Source organism: Lepidochelys olivacea (assembly GCF_965140295.1).
Source record: "Lepidochelys olivacea isolate rLepOli2 genome assembly, chromosome: 12".
NCBI lineage: Eukaryota > Metazoa > Chordata > Testudines > Cheloniidae > Lepidochelys > Lepidochelys olivacea.
The window spans coordinates 7,889,722-7,907,855 of record NC_140422.1 but is presented as its reverse complement, the minus strand read 5'-3'; the positions used below and the strand labels follow the sequence as shown (position 1 = coordinate 7,907,855).

Below are 18,134 nucleotides of genomic sequence, written 5' to 3'. Positions count from 1 at the left end.
GTGCTTTTGCTGTGAATAGTGCCTTTGCAAATCCATCTAAGCCATGGAATATAGCCCCTGGGCTTGAGTTGGGGTGGGAGAGAAACATGCATGACCATGCCTTCGCATACCAACTTGGCATGGGATGAAGCAGCATGGGGAGGGAGCCTGCTACCCTCCAATTTCTGTGCAGATCTGTGGCTTCCTCTGTGTATGTAACCCAGGCCTATTATTGGACTTAGAAATGGTGATGCGCTGGAGCACAGCGAGAAGTTTGCTCTCTGCACATGATCTAGCTTTAGCCAGAGCTACGTGTAATTAACTAACTTGTTTTCATGATCTAGTTTCTCTGTGCAAGGTAGAGACTGGTTTCACAGATTCCAAGGCCAGAAAGGACCATTGTGATCATCTAGTCTGGCCCCCTGTATAACACAGGCAAGAGAACTTCCCCCAAAATCATTCTTACAGCAGATCTTTTAGGAAAAAAAAATAATCCAAAAGGCTTTCTCACCTAGTTTAAACATTTAAACCATGGTGCTGTTTTAAGCCAGTTGTGATGAGTATAAAACTAAAAACAAATCCTACTGGAGCTCAGGACACTTTCCAAATCTTGAATGGGTAGTTTAGGTTAAATGCAAAGCCAAGCTGCATTTCTTCAGGGTTGGGGATATCACTTCCTGGCCTACAGTTATCCTGGAGAAATAGATTCCGTTCTCGGCCTTTGAGATGCCAAAGCCTAAGCTACTGTGCAGTGGAATTTTCCATGCAGAAAAGGAAAGTTGATCAGGTGGCTTAAAATACAAAAGAGAAGCACCTAATAGCCTACAAGGATGTGAGGGCTGCAAGCACCAAGAGTACAAGGAAATGTTTAGACTGCAGCCAGGCATTTGAAATAGAAGTAGAAGGTTGAGTTTCTGGAAAAGCTGATGATTATGTATAAGAACTACCTCCTCCTAAGGCTGAGCTCCATCAGTCTGGAATAGCCTCCCCCAGGACAGGCTAGAAGCTGAACCTGAACTCACAACTGGCACTGAGGGAGCTAAAAATCAACAGCTCCTCTTACTCCCTGTACGCTGGGCCTTGGGGTGGAAAGCTGTGTGTTGGAAAGAACAAGCCCCAGGATTACTTGAAATTCAGGAGGCAGTAAATGCCAAGTGGTGTTTTAAATCACATTAGCTAATGTTTAAATTAAAAAAACGTTTTTGTTTAATCTTGACAAAGCCTATCCAGCAAATATCCCTCTCTCCAGGCTCTCTTTTCTGATACTGAAATTCGGGCAAGGTAGTTCAGATTGGCCCTGCTTTTAAAATGCACTGATCCTCAGAAGAAAGATACCATCAATGTGAAACATACCCATGCCCCAGAAGGGAGTAAAAAGAGTGACACAGAGGAAGAACAAACGGTGCAAGTGAATAGCAGTTACATGAACAAAGGGGACATGCCGTAAGTTTCAGTGAAGGGATACATACCAGGCAATCCAACATTATGCAACATTTAAATGGCTCAGATTAATTAGTCTAAGAGGACATTCAGGCTGCTCACCAGATTCCTCTGCTGCACAAGAGACAGAGTCCAGCATTTGACACTAGAAACATGCAACCAGGCTTCTGGGTAATTCAGGCATTGGCAATGCAGCAATTTCCTTTGTATTAGATGGAAGCAGTTTTGTCAAGTAGCTGAAAACAAAAGGACCACTTCATTATGGAGCAAGACAGCAAGGTAGCTATAGCCTAAACTGAAGGAGACTTAAAAAGACCAATCCTCATTCATACGCACATCGTAGTGGGTGTCTGATTTTACATCTCTTCCTGATTGAAACGAGGAATAAGATAACACAGCAATCCTCAGACTTGGAGAAGTCAGGACTAGAACTGAACGGCCTTTTGTCAAGTGTCAGTTCTAATTGCTTCCCCCACGCTGAAGCTTAAATGAAGACACTGAAAATCACTTGTGCATAAATGTTCCTGTTAAGAGGGCACTGGTTCTAGTGCAATTTCTCAACTGGTTTCTGTAGGAGCTGAGGGTGTGTGGGGAAAACATTTGTGCTCTAAGGACAAGCTTGCCAGGTTTTTCCCAAGAGTTGTCATCTCATATGGGGGTGGAATGCATGTAGGTTGGGGTGTGGAGAAGCGCTAGTCCCTTGTGCAGTTACAAAGCCACAGTATGGTTTAATAGGTTTACACACACGTGCATGTAGGGACCAGTGTGTCAATCTAGCATGAATTCCTGGGGGGTCACTGCAGGTTCCACTGAACTCTGCTCTTCTTACCTTGACCTGTTGCCTATTTCTGTGTGCCAGCTGAGTTGCTTTATTTCGGTGATGCATAGCTTGGCTCATCCTTTAGGACAAGAGTTGTAATGCCAGATGAGTTCAAAATACGTTCTTACAGCAAGTATCAAATCTCCTGTCTTCAGATCAAATACAGGTGGGGAGTTGGCCCAGTTACAGATCTAGATTATTAGTACTGAGGAACTGAATGCTACAGGAATACAGCTTGCCCACAGACACAAAAATCGAGACAGGATGGCATGAAAGTGCATGGTACGTAGCTTTGATAATCAGCATGTCCGGCTATAACAACATGGTCTGCCTTCTGATCAAAGCCACTGTATAGCTGTAAAACAAACTGCACTCACAATGAAACCAATCAAGCATGACGAATTGGCAAGTAGAACAAAGAAGAGAGATTGGAGCTATGGGAATCTTTCCCTACAAATACAGTGGCTGGCAGAGATCCCTAGAGATTGCTCCATAATAAAGTTTTAAAATTCACCAACCCAGCATGGAACTGGTGGCTCACTAGACCCTTTTAATCAGAAGCAGAGTTCGACTAACAATCTGGTTCTTACAAGGATTCGATAAGCTATTGCAGCCAATTTGAAATGGCAGATGTGTGTTTGGCAGCACAATTCATACTGAGGGGGATGAATCAATGACAGAGGCTGTTCTCAGGATTAAAACAGATTTCAAGAATTAATTTCCTTTTAAGCCAGCTATGAGCTCCCTAACCTCTCCAGGGTGGATGATGCATCACTGTCTCTATTTCACAGCTTACATAAGCAGCCTGTTAGCTACAGAGGAGCTATCCAAGAAGCCCCTTCCATGTGCGCATCTTACCCCACAGAGATGAGGGGCACCTCTCTCCCTGCCCTGTTGTATGCAGGTATTGATAGTTACATATGGAAGGGGCTTGCTGAAGCAGAATGAGGAAACATACTGAGGATGCAATTCAGGTCAGGCACATCAGTTAAGAACTGTTTTAGCTCATAGGAGAAATCAGCTTTGGCATAAAAATTTACACTCCAGTCCACCATCCTACTGCATTATTTAAACCCACTTTTAACTAACTGGCCCAAAATACTGTTTCTTCTGACAGTTCTTTGTGCCAGAGTCCAAGAGATTTTTCTCCCTACCTCTTGTACCTAGATACTTCTTCCTGCCCCCTTTTTATTCCTGCATGTACTGCTACCAAGGATCAGTTTGCTCCTTCATAAAATACATGCCACTCTTTCTCACTGCCTCCCCCTCCTTAGCATGTGCTCTCTTATCCAGCAGTTGCAGAGAATGAATAGCTGAAGGTGGAATTTCCACCAAGCAAAGTGAGGCTCAAGTGTTCACTTTAGAAAACTGACCAGTTCCTAGCTTCATGGAAACCTAGGAACTGGTTAATTTGCTTATTTTTTATAAAGCCAGTAGGGGGTGCTGTAGTTGGGACTTCTGCCTGCAGTGACTCCCATGTCACCTCACCTCTCCCACCTGGCCTTCCCAGTGAAACCTGTTCTGAAAGTAGCGGCTGAAATCAGGGATTCACTGACATAGAGCAGCTCTGTGCTGCACAGGTCAGCAGCTGATAACTAGGGGTAGGAGCAAGCTGCACAAATCAGTATGGTTCTCAAATACCCCAAAGTTAGGGAGCCTTAGGAGCCAAGGTTTTGGTTTAGACCCACTCTGAACTCAAGGTTTTTTGTATTAATAGACATACCTCTTGCTTGGTATAGTCTGTGATCAAAATGCCTGACAATTATGGAGCAAAACCTGAAATGTGTTTCATTAACATAAAATAAATAACAAAAATAACCACATCTCTTCAACGGAACACACATATGGCAAAAGCCTGACAGTTCTGTGTTTTAATGGAAAAGCTGATACCATAACTGCAAAATATAATAAATTCCATAAATAAGTTACAGTAAGAAAAATAACTATTCCAGGACTATACAAGTGTCTTGAGTGACTTACATAAATACCACATCTGCACTTTAAAACTTTGAGCCTTTCTTCATAGATTTTCCTATCCTTTAGCCTCCAAAGTAGCATATCCCAACTGATGGCTTACTTTAAAAAACAGCAAACTATCTTTCCATTTGCTTCATTCTATGGTGGAGCTGCAGGCTGATTTAACTGCTTCTCAGTATTAGTCCCTTATACATTGCTACACATCAAGTTCCCTACCTTTGTCTCCCAATGGCTTACTTGGGGAACAGTCGGAAAGAAAATACTACAGGACATCTGCTCCTATGACATCTGTTCATTTGTCTAAGATCACCTGTTGTAAGGAAGTATCATCTCCATGCAGTCGCTATTCCCCTTTTACGAGGATGCAGTCCCCACTCGCATTATCCTGAAGAGCATATTTAGGTTGTTGTTTCTAATGGCATCCCGGCACGCAGTGATCACCTGTGTCTTGGGTTTCCCAACTGGAAAGAAACAAAAACACAGAATCAGCACTAGTATGTATTTAAGTAACCGAATGAAACATTAAATAGATATTTACAGGTCAGAGCTGGTCTCTCAGAATTTAGATTTTGTAAAAAAAATTAATCGTTGTTTGGGTTTTTTTTAAATAAAACCAAACAGTAGGACTATTTTCCCTTTTTCTTAATTCCATGTCAAAAGGGGGGCTATTATTTGTATTACAAAAGTGCCTAGGGTCCCCACCATGGCAGGCACCATACAAATATGCAGTAAAATAGTCCCTTCCCCAAATAGCTTAAATAAGTATCTCCCTATTTGCAAAGCAAGAACTGGAACACTGTGCTTGGGCACGTGCAAAGAGAAAAGCATAAAGAAACCACCCAACAGCAAAAGCTAAAATATATTTAAAGGTCAGTTTTAATAATCTACGGTGTTGCTAGTAACGCAGGTAAACTTTACAATAGTCTGATTTAACCTGATAGTGTCCTCCTTTAACCTTCTGGGCCAGAAGTGAAGAATTCAAATGTAACTTTTAATGTTACACTGTAAAAATTGTTTTAATAAAAGCAGTAAGTCTTACACTATTCAAAATGCTGATAACTGCTTTGAATTGTTGCCCCAAAGTCACGCTGAGCACCCATAACTCCCTGACTTTCCTAAGAATCTAGGGTGCCCAGCAACTCTCAATCAATTCATTAGCAAGTAATTAGTGTGATGGAAATACCAAGGGACTGCACTTGGTGCTTCTTCCAGCCAAGTAACTAGAAAAAAACAAATTAGGTTTGACATTGAATTTCTGTCCTCAGCCCAGCAATTTCCCACCTACCTCCGTGTTTTCAGAACCTTTCCTATCGAATTTGAGTTCATGCATGTCAGTAGTGATAGGGCTGATGACTTACCAAGTGGGACAAAACTTAAAAAAAACTTACGGTAGGGTTTAGAAAGAGAATTTGGACTGACTTTCAGACTGTATTTATGCTTTAGCTCCCATAGGTTTCCTGTACGTAGCCATACTTTGAAGTTTCAAGTTTCATACATTGAAACGTTCATGGGCAACAGAAAGAGAGGTCCTAATTTGCAAGCTGCTCTGCACAGGCTGACCCCAATGCCACACAGTGCTCTGCCCATGCTATGGAACTAGCAGGATCTGGGCCAAAGTCTACCTACATTTGAACAGGTTTCAGAGTAACAGCCGTGTTAGTCTGTATTCGCAAAAAGAAAAGGAGTACTTGTGGCACCTTAGAGACTAACCAATTTATTTGAGCATAAGCTTTCGTGAGCTACAGCTCACTTCATCGGATGCATACTGTGGAAAGTGTAGAAGATCTTTTTATACAAACAAAGCATGAAAAAATACCTCCCTCCACCCCACTCTCCTGCTGGTAATAGCTTATCTAAAGTGACCACTCTCCTTACAATGTGTATGATAATCAAGGTGGGCCATTTCCAGCACAAATCCAGGGTTTAACAAGAATGTCTGGGGGGGGGGGGGGAGGAAAAAACAAGGGGAAATAGGTTACCTTGCATAATGACCCAGCCACTCCCAGTCTCTATTCAAGTCTAAGTTAATTGTATCCAATTTGCAAATGAATTCCAATTCAACAGTTTCTCGCTGGAGTCTGCATTTGAAGTTTTTTTGTTGTAATATCGCAACTTTCATGTCTGTAATCGCGTGACCAGAGAGATTGAAGTGTTCTCTGACTGGTTTATGAATAATTCTTGACATCTGATTTGTGTCCATTTATTCTTTTACGTAGAGACTGTCCAGTTTGACCAATGTACATGGCAGAGAGGCATTGCTGGCACATGATGGCATATATCACACTGGTAGATGTGCAGGTGAACAAGCCTCTGATAGTGTGGCTGATGTTATTAGGCCCTGTGATGGTGTCCCCTGAATAGATATGTGGGCACAGTTGGCAACGGGCTTTGTTGCAAGGATAAGTTCCTGGGTTAGTGGTTCTGTTGTATGGTATGTGGTTGTTGGTGAGTATTTGCTTCAGGTTGGGGGGCTGTCTGTAGGCAAGGACTGGCCTGTCTCCCAAGATTTGTGAGAGCGTTGGGTCATCCTTCAGGATAGGTTGTAGGTCCTTAATAATGCGTTGGAGGGGTTTTAGTTGGGGGCTGAAGGTGACGGCTAGTGGCGTTCTGTTATTTTCTTTGTTAGGCCTGTCCTGTAGTAGGTGACTTCTGGGAACTCTTCTGGCTCTATCAATCTGTTTCTTCACTTCCGCAAGTGGGTATTGTAGTTGTAAGAATGCTTGATAGAGATCTTGTAGGTGTTTGTCTCTGTCTGAGGGGTTGGAGCAAATGCGGTTGTATCGCAGAGCTTGGCTATAGACGATGGATCGTGTGGTGTGGTCAGGGTGAAAGCTGGAGGCATGTAGGTAGGAATAGCGGACAGTAGGTTTCTGGTATAGGGTGGTGTTTCTGTGACCATAGTTTATTAGCACTGTAGTGTCCAAGAGAAAACCTGGATTTGTGCTGGAAATGGCCCAACTTGATTATCATACACATTGTAAGGAGAGTGATCACTTTAGATAAGCTATTACCAGCAGGAGAGTGGGGTGGGGGGAGGTATTTTTTCATGCTTTGTGTGTATAAAAAGATCTTCTACACTTTCCACAGTATGCATCCAATGAAGTGAGCTGTAGCTCACGAAAGCTTATGCTCAAATAAATTGGTTAGTCTCTAAGGTGCCACAAGTACTCCTTTTCTTTTTACATTTGAACAGCATTTCCTGGGACCCTTGAGATTAGGGTATGTATCTTATACCTTGTAGAGATGATTTGTATTTGTCTTTTAGAAGTGAGAGTAACACTACAGTTTAAACAAATACGGAGAGATTTCATATTCCTCTGTAGCTGAAAATTGAAGCAAGATTCCCACTACTAAGTCCTGGACCGTACAGCAAAATTTATCTGGCCTTCAAGACAAGCTCTAACAATCCTGCATTTGCTCTTTGATGTGCCATTCTCTTCCCTGGCTTGGTGAGCCAAAAATGGAATCCCCAAAGTAGAACCCTGCCCTGGACTTACCACGCAACTGCCCCGCTCTCTGGATAGCTTGATTTACAGATTTGAGATTGTTTAACAGCTCAGTGTGGTTGGTGCAGCGAATTTTATACTCATTAAGTAAATCTCTGTTAAGATCATAGAGTTCCATGTACCGTTTCTTCATATTTCTCCTGTGAAAATGAACAATAGAGACAAGGGAGATCAAGGGACAAGGAAACCAGGCGACAATTCATGTTTTGTTAATGTAAAAAAGCAACAATGTTTCGTTACGATGGTTACTGTCACTACCAGCTGTTCTCAAGTTGTCTGAAGCTAGAAGGCTGAACGCATAAGAGATAGATGGGTATCCAATATAACTACACAGCTAGTCATATGTGTTATTCCTCATTACTTACACCAGAAAAACAAAGTAACAATATATTTACTCCATTCTCTCACTCTTTTTTACATGCCTCCCCCAATAGCATTTTGCTCCTCGATACTGGATATACTGGACTTGGAAAAGGTTCAGAAAAGGGCAACAAAAATGATTAGGGGTATGGAATGGCTGCTGTGTGAGGAGAGATTAATAAAACTGGGACTTTTCAGCTTGGAAAAGAGACGACAAAGGGGGGATATGATAGAGGTCTATAAAATCATGACTGGTGTGGAGGAAGTAAATAAGGAAATGTTATTTACTCCTCATAACACAAGAACTATGGGCCACCAAATGAAATTAAGAGGCAGCAGATTTAAAACAAACAAAAGGAAGTATTTTTTCACACAACGCACAGTCAACTTGTGGAACTCCTTGCCAGAGGATGTTGTGAAGGCCAAGACTATAATAGGGTTCGAAAAAGAACTAGATAAATTCATGGAGGATAGGTCCATCAATGGCTATTAGCCAGGATGGGCAGGGACGGTGTCCCTAGCCTCTGGTTTGCCAGAAGCTGGGAATGAGCGACAGGGCATGGACCACTTGATGATGACCTGTTCTGTTCATTCCCTCTGGGGCACCTAGCACTGGCCACTGTTGGAAGACAGGATACTGGGCTAGATGGGACCTTTGGTCTGACCCAGTATGGCCATTCACATCTATGTTCTTAGTGATTGGAAGCTCTGGGAAAAGGAGTTAGTTTCCCCAGAAGAATTAGTCTTGCTGATCATTAGTTGCATTAGATCCCTCGACTTCTTGCAATAGACAGCTGTGATATGGACATTAGCCCTTAGCTTCAGGAGGACAGAGCTGTTCAGAGCAAAAGATTAATGCCCTGAAAACACAGGGAACAAACTCTTCCTCAGCCTCCTGCTCAGAGTCCTTCCCCACCCCAGCCCAAAGAGGATGAGTCCTGCCCTGCCCAGCTATTGCTCCCTTCCTCTTCACACAAGGAACTCCCTCTGGCCTAGCTGAGAGCTTGACAACACTACCTCACAGCTGATTCACATTGCCCGCCCCGTGCTGAGTCTGCCTGAGTCATCGGCCTGCTAGTTCTCAGCCTAAAGAACAGATCAGGAACACAATGATCATGTGTAAATAATGCGCACCTAGATTTAATGCAGCCTAGATCCATGCAGCTGTTTCTATCTAAAGGTGTTCTTCTCTACCAAAAAGCTATGACTGGCCACCAGAGCCAGAGAATTATACAGAATTGTAGAATATCAGGGTTGAAAGGGACCTCAGGAGATCATCTAGTCCAACCCCCTGCTCAAAGCAGGACCAATTCCCAATTTTTGCCCCAGATTTCTAAATGGCCCCCTCAAAGATTGAACTCATAACCCTGGGTTTAGCAGGCCAATGCTCAAACCACTGAGCTATCCCTCCCCCTCCTGAAATGCACTGGCGGCTCACATGTCTCCCATGAGGCGTGAATCTTCTGCTCGAACCAACATACTACGGATAAGGTTGGAGTGGTCCGCCATGTCAGCAGTGAGTTTCTGATGGACTGTATGATATTCATCCACCTATCAAGAGTAAAGACACCCAAGCACTTTGTGAAGTCCAAGCAAATCTGAGAGTCTAGCTTTGAAAGGTAGAGACTGCACCAATTTAATAGGGAACAGCTTCCTATCCCCCCGCCTGGATCCTTGCCCAGGAAGAGGAAGGCTAGATGAGACTTTCAGGGCCTATTGACCTCCCTGATTCACTCAGGGCCTGATCCAAACCATCAGCTTCAATGGACTTTGAATCTCCTGACCAGAGTTTACAGAATGAGGGAATTGTCTTAATCATCAACAGCCAGGAGGGGACCTGACCCTGTTTTGGATAACAAGAAATTTTGGAAGAGAGGGGCTGTCACCCTCTCCTTAATTCAGAGCACAGTAAGCCATGGTTGCAGGTTTAAATGGCAGAAAGCCACAGAAAGTTTAGACATAGAAAGAGAGAAAAAGTCATCAAATCCTGAAGCCACCATCCATCACCAAATCAACCACCATTTAGACACGCTTGGTGCCTACTCACCTTAACTAGCACTTTCAGCAACTCCTCAAAGTACACAGGGAAATCTGCTTCCACCTGCAAGTCTTCAATTGCCAAGAAGGAGGCCATTGACTGGATAATGTCACCGGCTAGATCTATATCGTCCGTGCTGATAGAAATCTAACAGGTATGAAAACCATAAGTTTCAGATTTCCCCTCGCTTCAAAATTCTCCCTCCACAGCCATTAAATAGGACCCCTTTTGCAGCATATTCAACGTAATGCTCAAAACAGTTAATACTGCAAGATTTCCATTGGAAAGCCTATTAATCGGATACTACATTTTGCTAGAATTAAGCACTGTGGGCTAGATCTGAAGTATATGGGAATCTTTCCACTGACTTCAGGGCACTCTGAATCAGGACCTAAGGGAGAAATGCATCACTATGCAGAGGGCCAGCACAAGGATCATGCACTAGTTACATCCCATCTAAGCCCTCAAAATAGGGCTTAAGTGGTGGAGAGGCTCTGTGCTGCCTCTCTGCACCGGCTTGAATTTCACCATATAAGAATATGTTGCTTCAAAAATTTGAAAGACCGCCATGCTGTATTGTCCATATCACTGGCTGAGCTTGAAATTTTACTCCCAGATAGGAAAGTGGGCACAAACTACCATTGAAGGAGAATTAAATATGCCATTGTGGACAATACCCTGCTTAAAACACTAGCATTTCATCTGCCTCTGCAGTCACATAAAACCATGAGACACTTTGATGCTATGATAATCAGAGGATCAGAGAATCACAGGACTGGAAGGGACCTCAAGAGGTCATCTAGTCCGGTCTCCTGCACTAAATATAAAAACTCTTAACTGGACAGAAATAGCGAAAAGCGAGTGACCAGGAAATATTAATGGCTTGGTCCCTCCTCCGCTTTGTACCTTGGCTCCCTGTTCACTTTCCCATGTAGGCATTTCCTCTCAGTTCCTCTGCTCTTTAATAAGATTAGACCTAAATATAGTGGGGTAAGAGTAAAAATTACCTCCCCACTGGGTTGAATTTTTATGCACAGCTGTCCTGCATCACGCAGGGAAGTGAAACAGACTTGAAAAGGTGCGCTTTGGAACTCTGCATCCTCTGGTAACAGAAAGCTCTGGTTCAACCACATGACAACCTAGAAAAATAAATTCATAACATTACCCTTCCCACGGAGAAACTGTCTGGAATATATTTGCTCTAGTGGACATTATGGGATACACTAGACAAGAGCTGCAAAGCACCCAGCTCAGTGCCTCTTGTGATCATATGCACAGTCCTACTCTGGGTCGTGAAATAAAGTGTCTCTATTAGAAAACGGAACTCAAATGGAAGTTTATTAGGATCACAGCAGCCCCACTGGACAGATCAGGATGACTCATGATTAATTTTGCTCTCTCCCACCTAGTGGAATGGGGACAATTTTCTATGTTATAAGTGGGCTGTTCAAACCATGATTTTGTATAATATTATGAATAAGAGAATCAAGTAAGTAAGAAAGTCACGTAAGCCCTTCGGGGCAGGGACCATCTTTTTGTTCTGTGTCTGCACAGCACCCAGCACATTGGGTCCATGACCAGGTTCCTAGGCGCTACACTAATACAAATAATACATAAGAAGAAATTGACAGAGGAAGGACTGTTCAATGGCTAAGACAGTAGCTAAGACCTGGAAGGCCAGGGTTCAAATCCCTGCTCTGTCACATACTCCCTGTGTGACCTTAGGCAAGCCACTTGGCCTCTCTGTGTTTCAGGTCCCCATCTGTACAATGGGGATAAAAGCACTGCCCTGCTTCACAGGAGTGATGTGAGAATAAGTACATTACAGATCGTGAGACACTCACATAACGGAACACATACAAGTACCTAAGATAGATGGAGCTCAGAGGGGCAAGACCAAAAAGTTTTCCTTAGAGAAGAGTATTACATCTGATCAATCTGCCATCAACCACGCAAGTTAGAAGTATTTTTGTCCCAGGAATTTCTATGCAATGAAAGTTACGTATGCGCCAGAGAGCCTCACTAAGCCACTCCCAAGAACTGGCCAATTCTCAGTTCAGGCTATAGCGAGTTGCCATCCCACCATATTTCCGAGATACGCTATAGAACATTTACTGATCCATTATGAATTTGAGCTGAATTAAACTCATGAAGATGAATTACCTAGATACTTAATTGCACTTTTCCCCGTTTGCTAATTTACAAAATTCAGTCGTTCACGCCGGGGCCCTTCCATGAGTGTAAGCTGGGCAAGTTCTACTAGATAAAGTATAATGAAGGGATGAGTAACTACTAGAACTTCTGGTCTTAAGCAGCTATTTCCTGCAGATGCATAGAAACTCTAGGAATGTTTCTGCTATCCCAGCATTTTTAAAAAAAGAAGCATGAACTCAAGCGGTAAGCTGTTAAACACAGACTCTTATTGACAGTAGTGGAGTAGATTACAGTATTTCCCTTTGCTCTAGGGATTCCCAAGTTAATTGCAAACTCTCCACCTGATACAAAAGCAGCAATGGTGTTCAGAACCAGAAAATAAGATGCAGAGCATAAACTCACCCTTTGCACCCTCTCACTGATTGTAAAGTTAACAAAGCTTAGAGGTTCAGGGGCCGAGTCAGGGCTGCTCAAAGCATACATTGAAAATCGGGGTAGCTGTCTTGTCAGTTCAAAGACATGGAACTGTGTGCTGGAAGGAATCCAAAGGAAAAAGAGAGAGAAATTTACCAACAGACCAGTGATTTGTCTATTGCACCCTTCCATTAACAAATTCAGGATGATTCACTTTTACATCACAGACTGTCACCACAATCCCAGCAATGAGCAGAACACTCATTAGGACTATACACAGAAGATATAAAACTGGAGACTTTTTATTAACAACTACAATTAAGACTTATTAAAAGTAACATTAAAGATGAATGGAACCCCTACATTCAGTTCTCTGCATTGCTCCTGCAGTGGACTGATGGCCCCTGAAACAGTAAAGGAAGCTCTGGTCCAGCCATGCCTTACACTTTTGGTAGAGATACCACTAGCTGGAGCAGGGGAAACAGAACCCTGAACCATGGTCTTGGCAGGCAAATGAAAAGAGAAAATGATTCTCAAATGTTACTTCAGATGCATTTTATTTATATGGTGATTTGTACAAATTCTGCCCTCAAACATGGATCGAGGACTTGTGCTGAAGTCAAAGGGAGTTGAGGACAGTCAGCATCTGACAGAGTACAGCCCATATGCAATCACAGAAGTTAGGGGAGGAAGGGACCTTGATAGGTCAAGTCCAGCCCCCTCTGCTAAGGCAGGACCAAGTAAAACTAGACCATCCCTGACAGGTGTTTGTCCAACCTGCTCTTAAAAACCTCCAATGACGAGGATTCCACAACCTCCCTTGGAAGCCTATCTCAGCATTTAACTACCCTTAGAATTAGATGGTTTTTCCTAATATCTAACCCTTGATGCAAATTAAGCCCACTGCTTCTTCTCCTAACTTCACCATCCTAGATCACCATCCTCTTTATAACATCCCTTAACATTATCCCCCGATGCTGTTATCAGATCCCTCTTTAGTCTTCTTTTCTCAGGTCTAAACATGCCCCGGGCTTTTTTTTTTAACTTTTCCTCATAGGTCAGGTTCTCTAAATCTTTCATCATTTTCACTGCTCTCCTCTGGACTCTTGCCAATTTATCCACATCTTTCCTAAAGTGTGGGCACCCAGAATTGAACACAGTACCCAGCGCCAAGTAAAGTGGGACAGTTACATCCTGTACCTTACATATGACACTCCTGTTAACACAACCCAGAATGATATTAACATTTTTCGCAACTGCATCACATTGACTCATATTCATTTTGTGATCCACTGTAGTCCCCAGATCCTTTTCAGCAGTTCTACCACCCAGCCAGTTACTCCTAATTCTGTAGATGTGCATTTGATTTTTCCTTCCTAAGTGAAGCAGTTTGCACTTGTCTTTATTATTGAATTTCATCTTGTTGATTTAAAACAATTCTCCAATTTGTCAAGGTTGTTTTGAATTCTAAGCCTGTCCTCCAAAAGTGCTTGCAACCCCTCCCAGCCTGGTGTCATCAGCAAATTTTATAAGCATACTCTGCCATTATCCAGGTCATTCATAAAAATATTGAATAGTATCAGAGCTAAGACTTACCCCTGCGGGGCCCCACTAGATACGCCCTCCAAGTTTCACAGTGAACCATTGATAATTACGCTGGAGAACGGTCTTTGAAACAGTTGTGAACCCACTTTATAATAATTTCATCTAGACCACATTTCCCTAATTTGCTAATATTTCCCATATTCCACCCAAGCCTGGTCCCACAGCTGTCAATGGTGAACCTCCCATTGACTCTCAAGGAAACAAGATCAGGCCCTGAATGATTTCAGCATGTAGGGCCTCCGTTTTCAAACCTGCTGAGCAATCGCAGCTCCAAGCCAATGGGAGCTGCAGGTGTTTCGCACCTCTGGAAATCGAGCATCTCAAAGCATGTCAATGTTCTTTTAAATAGGAGTCAGGATGCACAGGAACTAGGAAGAAATTCCCAACTCTACTTGTCACAGACCTTCTACAACACAAGGGCACAGAAAGCTACATCACTGCTACGTTTCACATCAAACGCTGCTCTCGTCAGAAATGGGGCTTGACACTCTACTATCCCGCAAACCTTACCTGCTTCTGTAACCCACAAAGGCTTTGATATGTAAATCCACTGGGACATCTTTGGGAGGAGTAAGGGGAACCTGAATGCGACCAGAGAGGTTCTGGAGACTGGGATGAACCACATGGCTCTCGCCTTCAAATATCCCTTCAGCAAAGATCAGCACGGCTCGGATAATTGTGTCTTAGGAAAGGGGAGAAAGTGGTTTATTAATTAATAGTTCTCCACTGGCGAGGGGGGAGGGATAGCTCAGTGGTTTGAGCATTGGCCTCCTAAACCCAGGGTTGTGAGTTCAATCCTTGAGGGGGCCACTTAGGGATCTGGGGCAAAAATTGGGGAATGGTCCTGCTTCAAGCAGGGGGTTGGACTAGATGACCTCCCGAGGTCCCTTCCAACCCTAACCTTCTATGAAATAAGTAACTCTGCATCACTTTCAAAATTAAGTAGGGGAGGGTTTTCTGGGAGAAGATATTGGATTACAGACATTTAGCCTCCATGCCAAGACCCAGATCCGGCAGCTGCATGCTCAGTCTCAGGTTGGCACACACTGCATGGTTCTCTAGCCACTCCTACCAGTGGCATGAGGAAGGCAACAGGGATCAGCAAGACCAATTTACTTCACTTCACGTATCAATTGCATGGAAGAAGGAACAAGCAGTAAGGAGCTAACAAGACTTTTGTATACCATGGGGTCACAGAAGAACCTATTCAGATTGATGGAACATTGGTTGATTCAAAACTCTGTGAAAGGAAGGCATACAGACAGAAGAAATGGAGGATGACAGACCAACTAGGGGACAGGCAAACCACTGGCTAAATGCACCAAAACATTTGCATGTGAGATTACAGGAAACCACCATCATCAGCTGCAAATTAGTTCTCACCATTAGATGTGGAAATACACAACTCGACGTGGGCAGCCTGACTGTCAGAGCCCAGGTTCACTGAGAGGGCTGTCTGCAGCTGGGTGTTAGCTGGAATCACTCCCCTCTGCCCATCAGCTTCGTTCACCTGAGCGCTCAGTTCAGCCTGCTGCAAAACACACACTTCCAGCTCAGCACCACAAGAGCAAGGTTTTCATTAAAGCAGTTCTGAAGATACATCCAAGAGCCCTCCACCATGGGAAGGGATCTATTACAGCAGCCTTCATATATTTTAAACATCTGTGAAGAATGTTTTGATTAGGCTTTTCCTCAAACTCTCTTGGCTGACTCTGACTGATACAATGCCTCGTGGACAACTGCGCTTCTCTTTAGAAAAGCATGAGAGGGGTTGCTTGGGACAACCCTGAACTTTAAGCACATCCTTAAGTCCCATGGGACATCAGCACATACTTCATCAGCACATACTTAAGTGCATTGCTGAATCCAGGCCTTAACCATTACACCTACAGCATGGATCTACTCTTCCTTCTGCCTGTTCTCAAAGCTCAACATAGCTCTGTCCTTTGCTACGTAGCCCCCATTTGTCATGGTTGCCCTGATCCCCTGAACTCTGCCCATGTTCCCAACCACAGCCATTTGTCAGATTCCCACCCAATCACCTCCGTGCCCTCTTCTCACCCATGCATCACCAAAAATGAAGGTTCTGCAGTCAGAACTTAAGTTAATCATTCAAGTACACGAGCCAGAATAGAATCCAGCCCCCGCTCCATTAGCTCTGTAGAGCCAATGCATTCAGTAGACTGAAAAAGTAGGGAAAGCGTTAGGTATTAAAGTAAGAAGAGCTGGCGCTGAATACACACAAGGAGCAGGCCTCTTGCATAAGATGTCTCTATTTTACATTGTCACTGCACTCTCGTTCTTCTATCAGCCTGTGGGTCTGGGGGAGAGACCAGAATCGGGCCCTGCATCTTGTTTTGAGAAGTACCTTTGAGTTTTCCTCATAGTTTCGTAATTCCAGCAGCAGATTTTGTTTCTTTTGACTAAGCTCCCGAATCAGATCCTGTTCCACACTGGTATCCATCAAGTTTCCTTTCATCTCCTGGCTTCCTGGCAGGTAGCCACGTACTGCACAAAAGCAAAGCCCAGAGCATTTCAAGCATGTCTTTAGCAGCAATCGCTAGACTTCTGCTTCTGTGGCATGAATCACTAACAGATTGACTGTAGAAATAATATCAGGTCAGCCCCTCAGATGGCATAAATGGGTGTAGCTCCACTGAAGTAAATGGAGTTATGCTGATTTACACCACCTGAGGACATGACCCACTATACTTACCATGACAACATGGCTGGACATTTAAAGGAACGCTGATGACTTCTAGTGCATTTGGAGACTTCCATGAAAGTGTCTCCTGCCTCCCTAAAGCTGACCCTCACTGATCAGAATGAGTGACAGAACAATGTAGATCTCTCTTTTTGAACTCTTTTAGTTTATTTTATAGTTAGTTTAGTTTAGGTGAGTCTTACATTACATTACATCCTGACCAAGCTTTTGTCTGGGAATTTTACAGGGGCCAAGTGTTCTTCTTATTGTCTTGGTATGAATGTGACTCACCATTTCCATCTATTTTAGCTAGCCAACCCTCCTAACCTATCTCTTATTTTTTGTTCAGGGAGACTTAGCTTCAGGCCTAAGATTTGTTTCATAATGGTCAGGATGAACAGAGGGTTGGGTCCAGCTGGGTAGGATCCAAGGAGAGTCCCTGCACCCAAGAATCTGGGTGGGGATACTGAGGCAGGAGAGTTCAAGTCGAAAGCTAGGTACCACAGAACTGCTTGCAAAGGCCTTTCATTTTACAACAGGTCTGTTCCCTGTAATTTCTGTTAGTTCTGTTTGTAAGAGAAGATGAAATCTATGGAGGAAAAACCAACGCTCCTTCTGAATGTTTGGCCTGACTGTACAGCGCCAAGAAAAAGGTATGGGGAAGCTGAAAATCTCTATGTGGTTCTGAGTTTAAAGGCACACCAGCCCAATGGAGAGAGAGAAACACACACACACACACTTATTTCCTTTGTGGTCAACAATTTAATTCAAATGAAGGAGGGAGGGAGAGAGGGAACACTGAAAGACAGAAGAACAATGGCCATGATCGTGCAACTGGCTCAGCATGTCTGGATCTTGTGCCCATGCAGAGCCTCAATGACTTGCATGAAACCCTGTGAAGGTGTAAGTTTCTGCGCATATGCACCTGATTGCAGGATTATCATCATTTAGTATCTGTAATACAGTAGTGCCAAGAGGCGCCAATGAAAATAAAGGATCCTACAGTGCCATGTTCTGCGTATATATATATACACATGCAGCAAAAAACAGCAGCCCATGTCTCAAAGAGCAGGATCAAGGCCACTGATGTTAACATATAGGGCTTATTTAAGATGAGTTGCCTTATTAATATGGCCC

At 43.4% G+C, this 18,134-nt stretch overlaps 1 protein-coding gene across 1 annotated transcript in view; it reads right to left on the bottom strand.

Moving 5' to 3' along the window:
• Positions 1-1,338: 1,338 nt before the first annotated feature.
• The window catches only part of BBS2 (Bardet-Biedl syndrome 2), a 39,478-nt gene continuing 22,682 nt past the window's right edge, over positions 1,339-18,134 (bottom strand). Inside the window, exons 9-17 of the mRNA XM_084644819.1 lie at positions 16,662-16,801; positions 15,677-15,824; positions 14,804-14,975; positions 12,677-12,806; positions 11,128-11,259; positions 10,130-10,267; positions 9,521-9,633; positions 7,714-7,862; positions 1,339-4,677 (exon numbers count right to left, since the gene is read on the bottom strand). Coding sequence (XP_084500945.1) covers positions 4,571-4,677; positions 7,714-7,862; positions 9,521-9,633; positions 10,130-10,267; positions 11,128-11,259; positions 12,677-12,806; positions 14,804-14,975; positions 15,677-15,824; positions 16,662-16,801 — 1,229 coding nt within the window. The 3' untranslated portion in view covers positions 1,339-4,570. The remainder of the gene's footprint in view (positions 4,678-7,713; positions 7,863-9,520; positions 9,634-10,129; positions 10,268-11,127; positions 11,260-12,676; positions 12,807-14,803; positions 14,976-15,676; positions 15,825-16,661; positions 16,802-18,134) is intronic.